At 33.9% G+C, this 12990-nt stretch overlaps 1 protein-coding gene across 1 annotated transcript in view; it reads right to left on the reverse strand.

Moving 5' to 3' along the window:
- Nucleotides 1-12990, reverse strand: part of LOC149426019 (uncharacterized) — a 283598-nt gene that overhangs the window by 50260 nt on the left and 220348 nt on the right. Inside the window, exon 6 of the mRNA XM_089642882.1 lies at nt 1012-1193. Coding sequence (XP_089499008.1) covers nt 1012-1193 — 182 coding nt within the window. The remainder of the gene's footprint in view (nt 1-1011; nt 1194-12990) is intronic.

Genomic DNA, 12990 nt, shown 5'->3' on the forward strand with positions numbered 1-12990 from the left:
CCCTGGTGTAAGACCACCATTCAGAATTTAAACGTTGCTCCAAATGGCTTTAGCCGTGTTTAGTGACTAGATCTGAATAGCCAGGTACTTCCCCACCTTCCTCTTTCCCTTCCCCACTTACCTTCAGCCTCACAACATCCCCCAATTGGGGATGCCATAGTCTCACTGGCTCCAGACGGGAGCAGTTGGGACTCTTGTGAGGTATTCACTAAAAAAAAAAAAAAAAAAAACGCCGGGTATACGTCACCTAGTAATATAATAAATACGAAATTTTAGAATTAAAATTAAAAATTACGCAACTCAAGTACGAAATGTACTTAATGGTAATAATAATTTGTTTACCCGTCTTTGCGAAAAATGACCTCAAAGCGCTTTACAAATATTACTTCCTACGCTTTACCCTATTTCTGTTCCTACCTACTATTATTTTTCATGTTGTTTTTTCTTTGGCGTTTTTCTAAAAATAATATGAAATGATTACCATTAAAACCTTATATCCAAGATAATTTTATATTTTTATCCATTCTCCCGACTATGTTTGTATTTTATAAGGGTTGATGTTGATATTTTTATTTCTAACATTACGTATTAATATTGTAAATGCTCTTATAACGTTTTCTCAACTCTTGTTTTGGCTGCAAATGAAAATGTTTGCTGTCAATGGTTTGCTCAAACAAAATACCATTGCTGGAATTTTCTTCAACAATTTCTACAGCTTCCAAACTTTAGGACAGGAGAGCAGACGTCATAGTTCGACGTGTTTATTTAGAGTGAAATTTGTTTAAAAAAATGGCACTTAGCAGGAAAACAAGAGCATAAAAGTTATGTAGTTCGATCCTTTTCAAATATTCTTATTTTATTTTCCGATTGTTAAAATTTCATAAAGCACGAGAGCAAAAAACTATTGACGAAATTCCTCTATTATGTAAAAAAATATTTTATGAAAAAGTTTTAAAATATCCACATACCAGGAGCACACAACCGTAGAGGTTAACTGGGTTAACTAATTACCTGCAGGTTGCAGAAGAAATGTCCCAATTGTGGGTAGACGGGCGCGTCGCGCTTGCGGCTGATGACAGAGCTCAAGCCGCGGCCCGAACAGTTGTTGAGGCGGGTCAGGAGCACAGCGTCCACACGGTCCAAGTGGCGGACAAAGTCCCAGAAACAGGCTTTGCGAGTGAAACCCCCATCGACTGAAACAGAACAAGATTTCTCAGGTTTAGAACAATGTGATGTTAGAAGGGACAGATAATTAACGTTCCAAATTCTGCTCTCCTGATAACCGATACGGAACAGAAGTGCATGAAATGTATGGCAAAATCAGCTTTTTTCTGCGTTATCTGTTAAAACATCAATGGTTATACATATAAAGGTGTACATACTAAGGGCCTTACTAATAAACGTATTTTCAATTTTACAAAACTGCTAAATAACTTTATTATTTTTTTAATGAAAAACTAATGTTTATAGGTAAGGGTTCCATGATAAATCAACACAGTGACAATTCAACACACCTTTAAAAAGTGATATATTATAGTCTTTAAAAACGATTTTTTTTTTATTAAACCTAACCTAACCTAACCTACTTGTTAATAAAAAATTTGTTTCATCACTTTCCTTTATCTAACTTTTTAAAGATGTGATGAATTATCATTTTGATGATTTATCCGGTCACCGATTAGAAGACACGGTTTTTATGCATTGCACAAAGGATAACAAATTATTATAAGCATTAATTACTCGCCTTAAATATCCATACAAATTGAAAATATCACCCTAGTAAAATGCCGCCGACGGGAATTGAACCCGCATCCTCTGATGTCCGGTCAGGTGTTCTGGACCACTGAGCTACGTTGGCTTATTCCTAACCCGCCAAATAATTCAATATGTACTAGTACTTCAATCGACAATTACTGCTTATTATATATTTTTTTCACCTGCAAACAACCAAATTTATTTTTGTAGGAAATGCTTTGTTAGTGCTAAATTTCCCACTAGATGGCGTCGAGATATATTATATCTAATTGGTGAAATATTTTGACTTGTCAAATATATAAGACAAGGTTTTTATGCATAGCACAAAGAATAACAAATTATTATATTAATTAAATTATTACTCGCCTGAAATATGTATATCTCGTCTGGATGTTTCAGACATTAAATTATTAAACAGTAGCTACTTATATAACCCTTTTAAATACATATATTTGAATATAACTTGTGTTTTCGGGAATGAATTAATGAATGCAAATTTTGGAAGCCGAATTTAACCCACTTTCCGATAGCATATCGAGCTGAAACTCAGCAATTAGACTCGTTGTAGATGACAATACATTCTATTAAAAAAAATGGTGCCAATAACATACGGACACGCGGAAATATATGCATTTTTCTGAAACCGGATTACATTCTAGCAATTATACTGTACAATATAAGAAATAAATGTCGATCCCACCAGATCGAAATTTGGCGATGTAGGTAGAGTTGTCTACTGCAGTTCCTGGGAACGAAGGTTCAATATTATTTAAAAATAATGTATCGGTTTGTTTGTTTTGTTTTGAAAATCATAAAAAAAATATTTTAATATTTATTTTAACGGACGCTAGTTTATACATTTATCTTTCATCCTGATGAAGGGAAGTTCATCCGAAACCGGTCGTAAAAGTTTTAGTACAATGTAACTGCTTTTTCAGCAGTAAACGTTTTTTAAACATTATTATAAAATTATTAAACATTATTAAAAAAATCTAATCAATTCTCGTCAACGATTGGCTTTACTAAGTTAACCTTTCCCTTACTGTGCTATAAAAATCCACGCATTCCGGTGCTGTGTAGTCAATACACATCTCAAAATAAGCGATTTAATATCTGAAAATATGAATATTTATAGCCAATCGCTTATGTTTATTATATTTTATATCAAAAGTGATAATAATTGTAATTTAATTTCTGAAAACATGAACAAACCATAGGAAAATGCTAACAAAAACTAGCGAAGTGTCCATATCTAACGACGGTCCGCGACCGACTGACGACCGGCTGGCATAACAGGTGCTGGACGCACACATACAGCTATGCGGTAGTAGGTATCGATGGTCTAAATCAAAATACAACTGCGGACGTGTGGATTTCTCATGTTCCTGCATAGCAAACTAAAGCGGAACATCAATAGTGTGTCATTTCCTCGCACACTCTTCGCGTAGCAGTGTCACATGGTTAATTGTATTGGTGTATTTGTTCCCGATTTTAACAAAAATCTCTGATTTTTAATTGAATTTGAAAATTATGTAAAATATTATTTTTAAATTCAGTGGATAAATGTAAAGCGGAGGAATACCTAAAACCTGAACCCAGAATTTTGTTATATTTATAGAATTATTAAAGTTATTATAAGCAATGTGTAGTAAATACACACCACAGATGAGGAAATGTTAAGGATAATTCAATTCAGAGCAATCTAATTACGTTGTGGGCGTTTCAATTTAGGAATACGAGTCCATCCAAAGTTATAGTCTATAAAACTGATGGTGTTATAGTGCAAAGTGGGGTCAATAATAAGTAATTGAACAATACGTCAAATTACGTTCGTATTTCTTGAAAAATGTAATTTAACATGACTCTAGCATTTGATAATTAAACTGACCTTATTCTACTATTTTACGACATTTAAAAATTACCTAGACATAGGTTTTTTTCTTACTTAAACAACTGCTGTTTTTTATTATTTACTTGTGTCGGCGAATGTTTAATCATACTAAACCTTGGAACCTTGTGAATATACATTTTCGATCTGAGCTTTTAAGTTTTCGTCATCTTTTTCGGCTTAAAAAAAACCTTTCGAGCTAGGTCTAATACATTAAAAAATTAACATTTAACAAATGTATACAGAATATACAAATGATAATTATTATTTTGACCCAAGAATTCCAATTTCGGACTCTATATACTGTTGTTTTAATGTCAAACCTCACAATAGTCTCAACTGCTCCCAACCGTCTGAGACACTGAGAATAAAGCGTCCACAATTGGGGTATGTTGTAAGACAGAAAGTAATGGGGAGGAAGAGGAGATGGGGAAGAGGAAGGTGGGAAAGTACCTGGCTATTCAGATCTGGTCACCAAACCCGGCCAAAGCCATTTCAAGCAATGTATCAATTTTGAACGGTGGTTTGAAATCAGGGCGATTCCAGCTTGTACTACGAGTTTCCAGACACCGTGTACAATGTTGAATTATGTCCGTTTTACTACAATGTTCATAGTGTACTAGGCTGTTAGTATTTTAATTGTCTTTAATTTATTTTTTCATGTTTCATAATTACGACTTGCGACAAATATTTACGGAATATTATACAGTAGCTGACGTGTACGCGGCGTAGCTCGGGGACTTATAAATGGTTTGGGGTAATGTTTTAAGGTTGTGAGGCCTTTTTAAGATATACAATTACGTAGTACATTATTTAGAAGTATCTTATAAAGTTTAGTCAGCTTTAGCAATGTAAGGGCCCGAAAATATTTTTTTAGAACTTGAATACAAAAAATCGACTTTTTTCTACTTTCTATAAACATAATATGAATGTATTATATATATAAACCTTTCGGGAGAAAATCTTTAAATGATAGTGAAAATCTTATCAAAATCCGTTGGGTAGTTTAGACGAACTAAGCGCACAAACAGACAGACGCGTATAGCGATTTTGTTTTAGACTATTTAGAAATGTTTAGTTTTTAAAATAGTTTAAAATATTCTAAGGGGTTTTAATAAGAATAAATAACAATTACGTGTCTGTTTTGAAATGAGAAAATTTGATATTAAAATGGCTATATAAATAAATTGTCGCCATATTCGAAAGTTGTTCGCGGAGTGATTTTGTGACCAGATATCAAAAGCCTGGTACTTCCTCATAACCACCTCCTGTCGCTTGCCACTCCCTTCATCCTTGCAATATCCCCCAATTGGGAATGCTATAGTCCCGATGGCTCCAGACACTTGGCATTCTTCAGTTGGTATATATCAATTCCCAAACAAAGCGGATTTCAAATCTCGCAAAGCATCTGAATAGATTGCCCTGATCCCTATTCCCTTTGTGCCATTATTCCAAATTTTCTCTAAAGTGTTTCCCATTATTTATATTTCATAAAATTATTCTATGAGTTTGTCCTGTAAAAGTCCGCAAGTACAACTATTGCCTCCGCAAGGACAAATAATAGCCCCTGGGGGGAAGGACGCACGGCCAAAGGCTCTCGCAAAGTGTTTACATTCTCGGGTCCATTTCCCTTGTGATCGTATGTTACCCTGGTAGTGAAAAGTTGAATTTTCCTTTCTTCTCATCCGGTTTGGTGTACAGACGAGTGGAACTTTCTGGCTTTGTTGAAATACTTTATTTACATTACGTCACGGTTGGTTTTGTTGAATACTTTATTTACATTACGTCGTTACGATTTTTTATACAAATCTACAGTTTTATTCCGGGATTTCGAAAATTTTGCACACTTGACCTTTAAAACAATAGGAAGGTCACTATTACATGAAGATTTCGAAAAACTCACCGTAAATCAGCTAGCATTAAATAAAAATGTACTATTTACCCAATAAATTGTTACGAAAGAAATAAACTGAAAAGTTGCTTCGATGATCCTTATTATCTTAAATACTATTTTTACGGCGTTACTTTTGATCTATTTTATCATTCATTATCATCACCAAATGTAACTAAACCCATTTCAAAAACGTTAAAACTCTTACCTTCCCTCGGAAGATACTCTCAGTACTGCCCTGGTGTAAGACCACCATTCAGAATTGAAACATTGCTTAAAATGGCTTTGACCGTGTTAAGTGACCAGATATGAATAGCCAGGTACTTCTCCATCTTCCTCTTCCCCAAATCCTACCTCTCCCCACTACCTTCAGCCTCAAAATATACCCCAATTGGGGATGTCATATGTTTGGCTTCAGACGGTCGGGAGCAGTAAAAATAGCAACATATTCTAAAAATACATAGTAAGGTTATGTATTGTACAATGATTTTATAGCCTCATAGTATTAAAATATTATGATATAAGATAAATAACTTTTCCCTTTAGAATATGCATAGACATGAAACATCACCGTACTATGCACGCTCTCCAGTCCTATTCAAATATACCAGCAAACTACCCGGGATAACTTTTCCAATGCAAAATTAAATTTACAAGTACTACATATCATTACATCCTTCATGCAGTGCATCCATGTTGGATAAGCGTGAAACAAGTTAGTTTTAACCCGGCCTTACATACAACCCGCGCAGCTTCCCCTCAACCTCTCCAACCTCTCCCACCCAACTTGAGATGAGAAATTCCCAACTTGGAAAACTTACAAACTCGTTTCAGAAGCAATTTTTATTTTATGGAGCAAAAAAAAATGCCATAAGAGTTAGATTATATCGACAATTTAATCGAAAGGGTTTAGATTAATTTCAAGGTAGATAATATTAAATGCTACTTTTACCCGTTCAAAGTATTTGATACAGTTTTTAAAACTTTAAGCAATTTGTGCTGATATTATTGAACTCCTCCGACCTGGATAAAATAATTACATTTCGTCAAAATATTTCAGTTTTAAATAGTTTAGCGGTTTTTGGACGTACCCCAAAATTAAATACTGTTTTAGAAAGCAGATGAAATTGACGCTAACAAAAAATGTCCAAAGAAGCGAAGTTAGCAGTCCACAATGGAGTGCTGGTACCTACCCCGATGTATGGAAGTGAGGGATGGAACTGGCAAAGAAAGCCATATATGATCGTGTGAGGAATGTGGAGATTGCAGGGCTGATTTAAAGGTAATGAGTAAGATTAAGAAAGGGACGCTTAGATGGTTTGCGAATAGTAGCAGAAGTCAGGGACGCCCTAGGAAGACATGGCACGATCAAGTGAATCAGATACTCGAGTCGGGTCATGTCAAGAGTCAGAATAATAGAAGAGTTTTGAGATTATGAATAAGAATGAGGCAAGGAGTGTGTGCCAAGACCGAGTTGTTTGGCGGTCCGTCCTCTCTGCCTGCCCCTGTGGGGAAATGGCGTGATGGTTAGTTAGTTAGTTAATAATATAAAATGCTGTTTTTAACAACTGAAAGTATTTGGTACAGTTTTCAAAGAAAATTGATACATTTTTGATTATCTGGGGACATTATTGATAATTAAGAAACACAATGTTACTGATTTAATTTAATCTTGTTTAGGCATATAATCTTTTTCTTCTGTATTTATAAGAAAATATGTGGCGCACAGGGGAATTTAATAAGTCATTGAGAATACCCAGGAAGACCTGACACAAACAAGGTAATAATAAATTTGAGTTTGTTTAATTCTTGGGTTACAGAAGGTGAATAAATGTGTTTGAATCAAGGAATGTCTACCAACACAGAGGTATGTATAGTTCCATCCAACCTATTGACTGATTGATTAGTTAATTATTAGTATGCATTCGTTTAAATAAATCTAAATGAAACTTGCAATAGAAAAAGACGCAGAAATATAAAAATATAACGGTTACAACTAGGAATCGAACACAGGATCTTACAGGATCTTACCGGATCTTCTCCTTCTTCAGTGATTATTAAAATCTTCAATATTACCTACCCAACGAAGTACCAGGCTCACATGAAACTCCCGAGGTGTTTGACGTAAACACTTGTAATTTGAAAGGGTTCAAGTCACTTCCTTGTGTATTCAGAAGTTACCTCAGGTACTAGCTTCTAAGGTTGTTCGGGGAAGCGGATTACCCCTTTAATTATGTTCCCTTGTTACTCTCAAGCACGTAATTTATAATTGCAATACTCCTCTGGGAATTCTTAAATACGTCAGGTCAAAGATGGCAGCTCTTTCATGGAGACTTGTATGAGCTAATACAGGAAGTTTGTTCATGAAAGAGCTTTGTGATTAAGGGTAGTATGCTGGCATTAACAGAATGCGTCGTGGTACCAATAATTTCAGAGTAAGATGTAGATTGATGAAATCTGCGGTTTTATTTTTAGCTAAAGAAGTTTAGGTATTTTGTTTTATTTTTATACAGACGTAATTATGATATTTTCTATTTCATTCAAATTTGTATTTTATAAAGCGTGTTTTTTGACATTTCCACATAGGAGGCCCTGAAAAAAGTAATTCCTCTCAGGGCCTATATCATCTCTGGGGATGCTGTGTAAAGGGTCTTTTTGATGAGAGGAAGGAGGAAACATGGGTTTCATCGAGACCGTTGTATCAGGCCGTTAAGATTAATTTATGAACAAGCAATACTTGTTAAATAATAAAATATGTACAAAATTTACAAATCGCTATTGTGAGAAAAATTGTCACACAGAATACAGACAAAGAAGCAATGTCCCACTATTGTTATGTTAGGAGAGTCTATTTACAATTTAAGGACTTCTCTAGTTCCTTACCATTAAGTGCGCGTAAAAAAAGCCACACGGAGAATAAAGGTCTGAAAATCACACTAATATTAATATCTTTATATAAATTTTTCTATGTTCGATAAAACACTCAATCGGGCGTAATAAATGTTTATTGATTACAATTTTGATTAACAAACCTTTATTGTTTATTCCTGTCCTAATGTTAAGCTATGTTCTGTATAATTTCCAATCTGGCATTATAAGGGTTTGCTAAATACTAATAAACATTTCATATTTATTTGACTAACATCAACATTGTTATTAAATGTTGCTCCGCCATTACTTAAACAGTACCTTAAGTACCTTTCTTGTACTCTATAATTATATTTATTTATTGAACAACTATTACTTGAATGCACAACACTCTCAACGATAACTAATATTGTACCTGCTTATATTGTCCGTACTCGGCCTATTATGGTATGTAATATACACACATTATTGTACTCCTGATCAGTTTACCTTAAACATTGTATACACATTGTAAAAAGGATCCATGGATCTATAAAAATTCTTTTAAATATATATTTGTTATTAAAACACAGTCTAAAACTTTAGTCCATAACTGTTTACTCGGCAGACTATTGATTCTATTGGCGTTGACGCAGTACAAATAATATTTCGCACTTTTCTATAAATGTACTATCTTCGGAATAACGTCTTTGGAATAATGATTAAGGCGATGCCATACGTAGTAATGTAAAATCATGTGTTTTTGGTTTGAAAATTTGGTCGCCTAGAAATGTTTCAGATGCTTTAATTAAATACTGCGAGTAGAATACATCTTGGCCTTTGAAATTATCGAGTATTTTTTAGATAAGTCTTTTTATAAGCCCAGAAAAAAATAATGTAAAGCCCTATAAAAAATGCTTTAAAGTTCAAAATCTCCTACTTACGAACCCATTTTCGGTTATAATTTTATTGTATAATGTGGCAAATTATGTTATTTATAAAATGATCGAAAAAAAATTGAATATTTATTCCTGAACATCCACAAAATAGAATAAAAGGCACTTTTTGGCCATGTTTTTTTCTTGCATAAATCAAAACAGGCGGATGGTGTTAAGATGGTGTTAGTCCTAGTGAGGTAGATGTTATGAGAAAAAAGTGATGTATGTATATTGAGATGTAATAAATAAATATTAATGTTCCTTATCCATATTAATTAAAACAATATGTTAAGGTACATCCTGCAAAACAACAGCAGCCATGTGGCAGCTTTGCTGGACCACTTTTATTCTTACAAAACCTATATTATCTACTTTGTATTATTATTAAATTGAAAAAAACGTTGAATTTGATATTTTCGAAGTAACATTGATATTTTTTCACCGTTTATAATGTAAAATTTATGTGACTTTCATATTTACGAGGAAAAAAACGATTTGAAACCAAAACTGATTCCCTGAAGCCGGATTAGGTCGCGTAATGGGGGACATAAATTGATAAAAATGTATTTTAAACGTGGAAATGCGTAAATAAGTATCTACAAGAAATTATAAATGCGATAAAAGTAATGAACATTTGTTTTACGACGCTCGTAAATTGGGTATTATTATCTAATAAATTCATGAATTATGTGTACTTCTCATTCAAAACTTGGAAGACTTGGATGAAATTTAGAAATTAATTCCTTATCTTACTTATGGCATGGAATGCGATACTTGTAGGTGTTCATGTGCAAAAAATTACTGTCATCCAACCGGATTTCCTGGATTTCCGGAAAGCAACTTTCAACTGGTTCAAACTTAAAATTTTCCGGAAATTTCTACTGATTAGCATTAAATGTATGGTTTGCCATAAATTTATTAAGCAGTTCTTAATTTTTTTAATGTGAATCCGCACAAAGGTCTCAATTGATCTAAACCGTCTTCGGCCAGTGAGACTAAGGCATCCCCAATGGGGTATGTTGTGAGGCTGAATATAGTGGGGAGGGGAAGGAGATAAGGAGGAGGAAGGTGGAGGAGTATCTGGCTATTCAGATCTGGTCACCAAACGGCTAAAGACATTTCAATTCTGAATGGTGGTCTTAAACCAGGACAATAAGGTACCAGGGCACCTAAGAGTATCTTCCACTATGGAACGTGCCGCAACTATGCTACATATTATTTTAAATGAAAAAATAACACAAAATTCATCAACCCGTGACCTTCGGATTGCTAGTCGAGAGCTTTAACCGTCGACCACGGATGACGTCAAGTAGTGGTTTAAAATAAATGTATATGTTATGTTAAATTGTTTTATGAATTTACTGTTAGCAAATACCCTAGAAAAATAATAATACGGCGGCCCAAATCCGGTAAAATATTGACAGTAGTTACCCAACGCTTGACGCCAGGGGCGCTAGTGTAGAATGTTGATTAGCCTGGAGCACGGATGTATGAAAAAAAAAAATTATGATTCAGAGTTCTAAGAGGGGGGGATTTGTGCCTTATGTTAAAATAAAAATACGTGGGATTTTTCATTTCATTTAATTAAGATCTTCTGCCTCCGCAGAGGCCCCAAAAATTGAAAATTAGGGTAAAAAAGTTAAAAGTTTATAAGGCGATACATTATGATTAATTTAGTGGTAAGTAGGTGTTAAATGATAAACAATATATATTAAGATTTTTATTAAGGCATCGCTCTAAAAAAAAATGAAACATAATTATACATTTATTATTTAGGTTTAAAATCCTTTTAGTTTAAAATTTAGGTATTTTGTTCCGCAATTCCAGCCTGGCATCACCTAGCCGCGACTTTCTTGTACACTGAGAAATGGAAGCTTCTGTCGTAGTCTTACAGCTCTTGAAATTTGAAACAAACTTAAAAAATTATACATTTATTATTGAGGTTTAAAATCCTTTTTAGTTTCAAATTTAGGCATTATGTTCCGCGATTCCAGCTTGGCATTTATGGCACCTAGTCGCGACTTTCTTGTGCACTGAGAAATGGAAGCTTCTGTCGTATTCTTTACAGCTCTTTCAACAGCTTGAGTATGGCAGGGAAGCCTTATAAACAATAGTTCGCTTTCGCCACCAGATTCCACGATATTCTGTATTTCCTGGTCCGATAAGTTTTTCAAAATCGGTGGTTCGGTTAAGTTTGCCTGCCAATTTATTAAATCAATATATGTAGAAGGATTGAATGAAATCATCCCTACTCCCACTGGAAACTATTCAAAAAATACTAATAAAAATCATCTTAAAAAAGCCATATTACTACCCAACTATAAATGTTTTTCAAGATTTCCCGGTTCCCCCACTTACAAAAATTTATGACAAAATTGCACTTCTACAAATACATAAAGATTTCTTTAGTCAAAATAATTTACCACAATTGAATATTAGCAAAAGAATAATATCTGTTGGAGGACTAACCGTGCCACTAGCACGAACCACAACAGCACAACATCACTATATATTCAAGGGTGTAAAATTATTTAATAAATTACCCCTTGATATACGATCGGAAGAAAACTACGAAAAATATAAAAAAAAAATTAAATTAAAATACTCTTGTACCACCTCATAACTTTACTTATTGTTTAGAAATATGTTTTTGCCTTTTAAATTCTTTGAATCATTTATTAACTAACCTATATTTTTATTACTTTTATTGTTATTTTTTGTGTTATTTTTTGTTTTATTACTAATATTTTTTGTTTAATTTAAACAAATGTAAAAATATTTTTGTTGTCCTCTCCTAAACACAAGCAGCTGCTTTATTAGGAGAGTGATTGATATATTTTTGTTTATATTGTTAAAAAAAATTGTAACCTTGTTTATATGTTTCAATAAAAAAAAAATAAAAAAAAAAAAATAATTGAAATCTATCAATGGCACTTGAAACATTCTAGGTGTTGGAGGTTGAGCAGTACTGCGTGCCTTTAGTATGCGGCGGGCTGCCAGCTCTCTAACATGTTTTTTATCATCTGTTATCATCGCAAGTAGAATCCCTTCAGGATGCGCAAAGTAGCCGTTTCTTTGGATAACAGGATCTATAATTTTTTTTAGAGTTTCTGGCAGGTATCTGGAGGCCTTAATGATATTGAACAGATGACGCGTGCCATCTTTGCATGATGGTTTATTTTTAATTGAGAACCAAGACGGTGAGTAAACTTTGACCACGAAAGTAGCCAGAGTTTTCAAATTTTCAGATGGTTCTTCAGTAGATACATACAAACGTAGTATTCGGTTAGCACGCGTGATCCAACGGGCATGTGATAGTTTTCCTGGAGATTTATTGTTTAGGTCTTCTGGAAATTCACCTGAAATTACCGCCGAGACAATTTTATGCAAGTACTGTTGGTCTGAACTCAGATCTTTGGCCTTTTCTGGTAGCATTTGACCTTCGATGCGTTCAAATTTTTTAACAGGCAGCTTTTCACAGGTTTCCAGTGATTTTCCCAGTAGACCAATATAAGATTTAGGTCCCGAAGTACACCCATCGAGATGAAGAAACAGATGTCTCAAAGGCAGTTCGTTCATGTGAAGCAAACAAATTATCCACTGAAGTGGTTTTTGTAGCTTTTTCTCAAGCAGTCTTATAATTCCAGCATACTTTCCAGTATTTACATTCG

This window comes from Hesperophylax consimilis, chromosome 2, assembly GCF_061612785.1.
Source record: "Hesperophylax consimilis isolate HC1 chromosome 2, BYU_Hcon_1.0, whole genome shotgun sequence".
In the NCBI taxonomy this organism is placed as follows: Eukaryota; Metazoa; Arthropoda; class Insecta; order Trichoptera; family Limnephilidae; genus Hesperophylax; species Hesperophylax consimilis.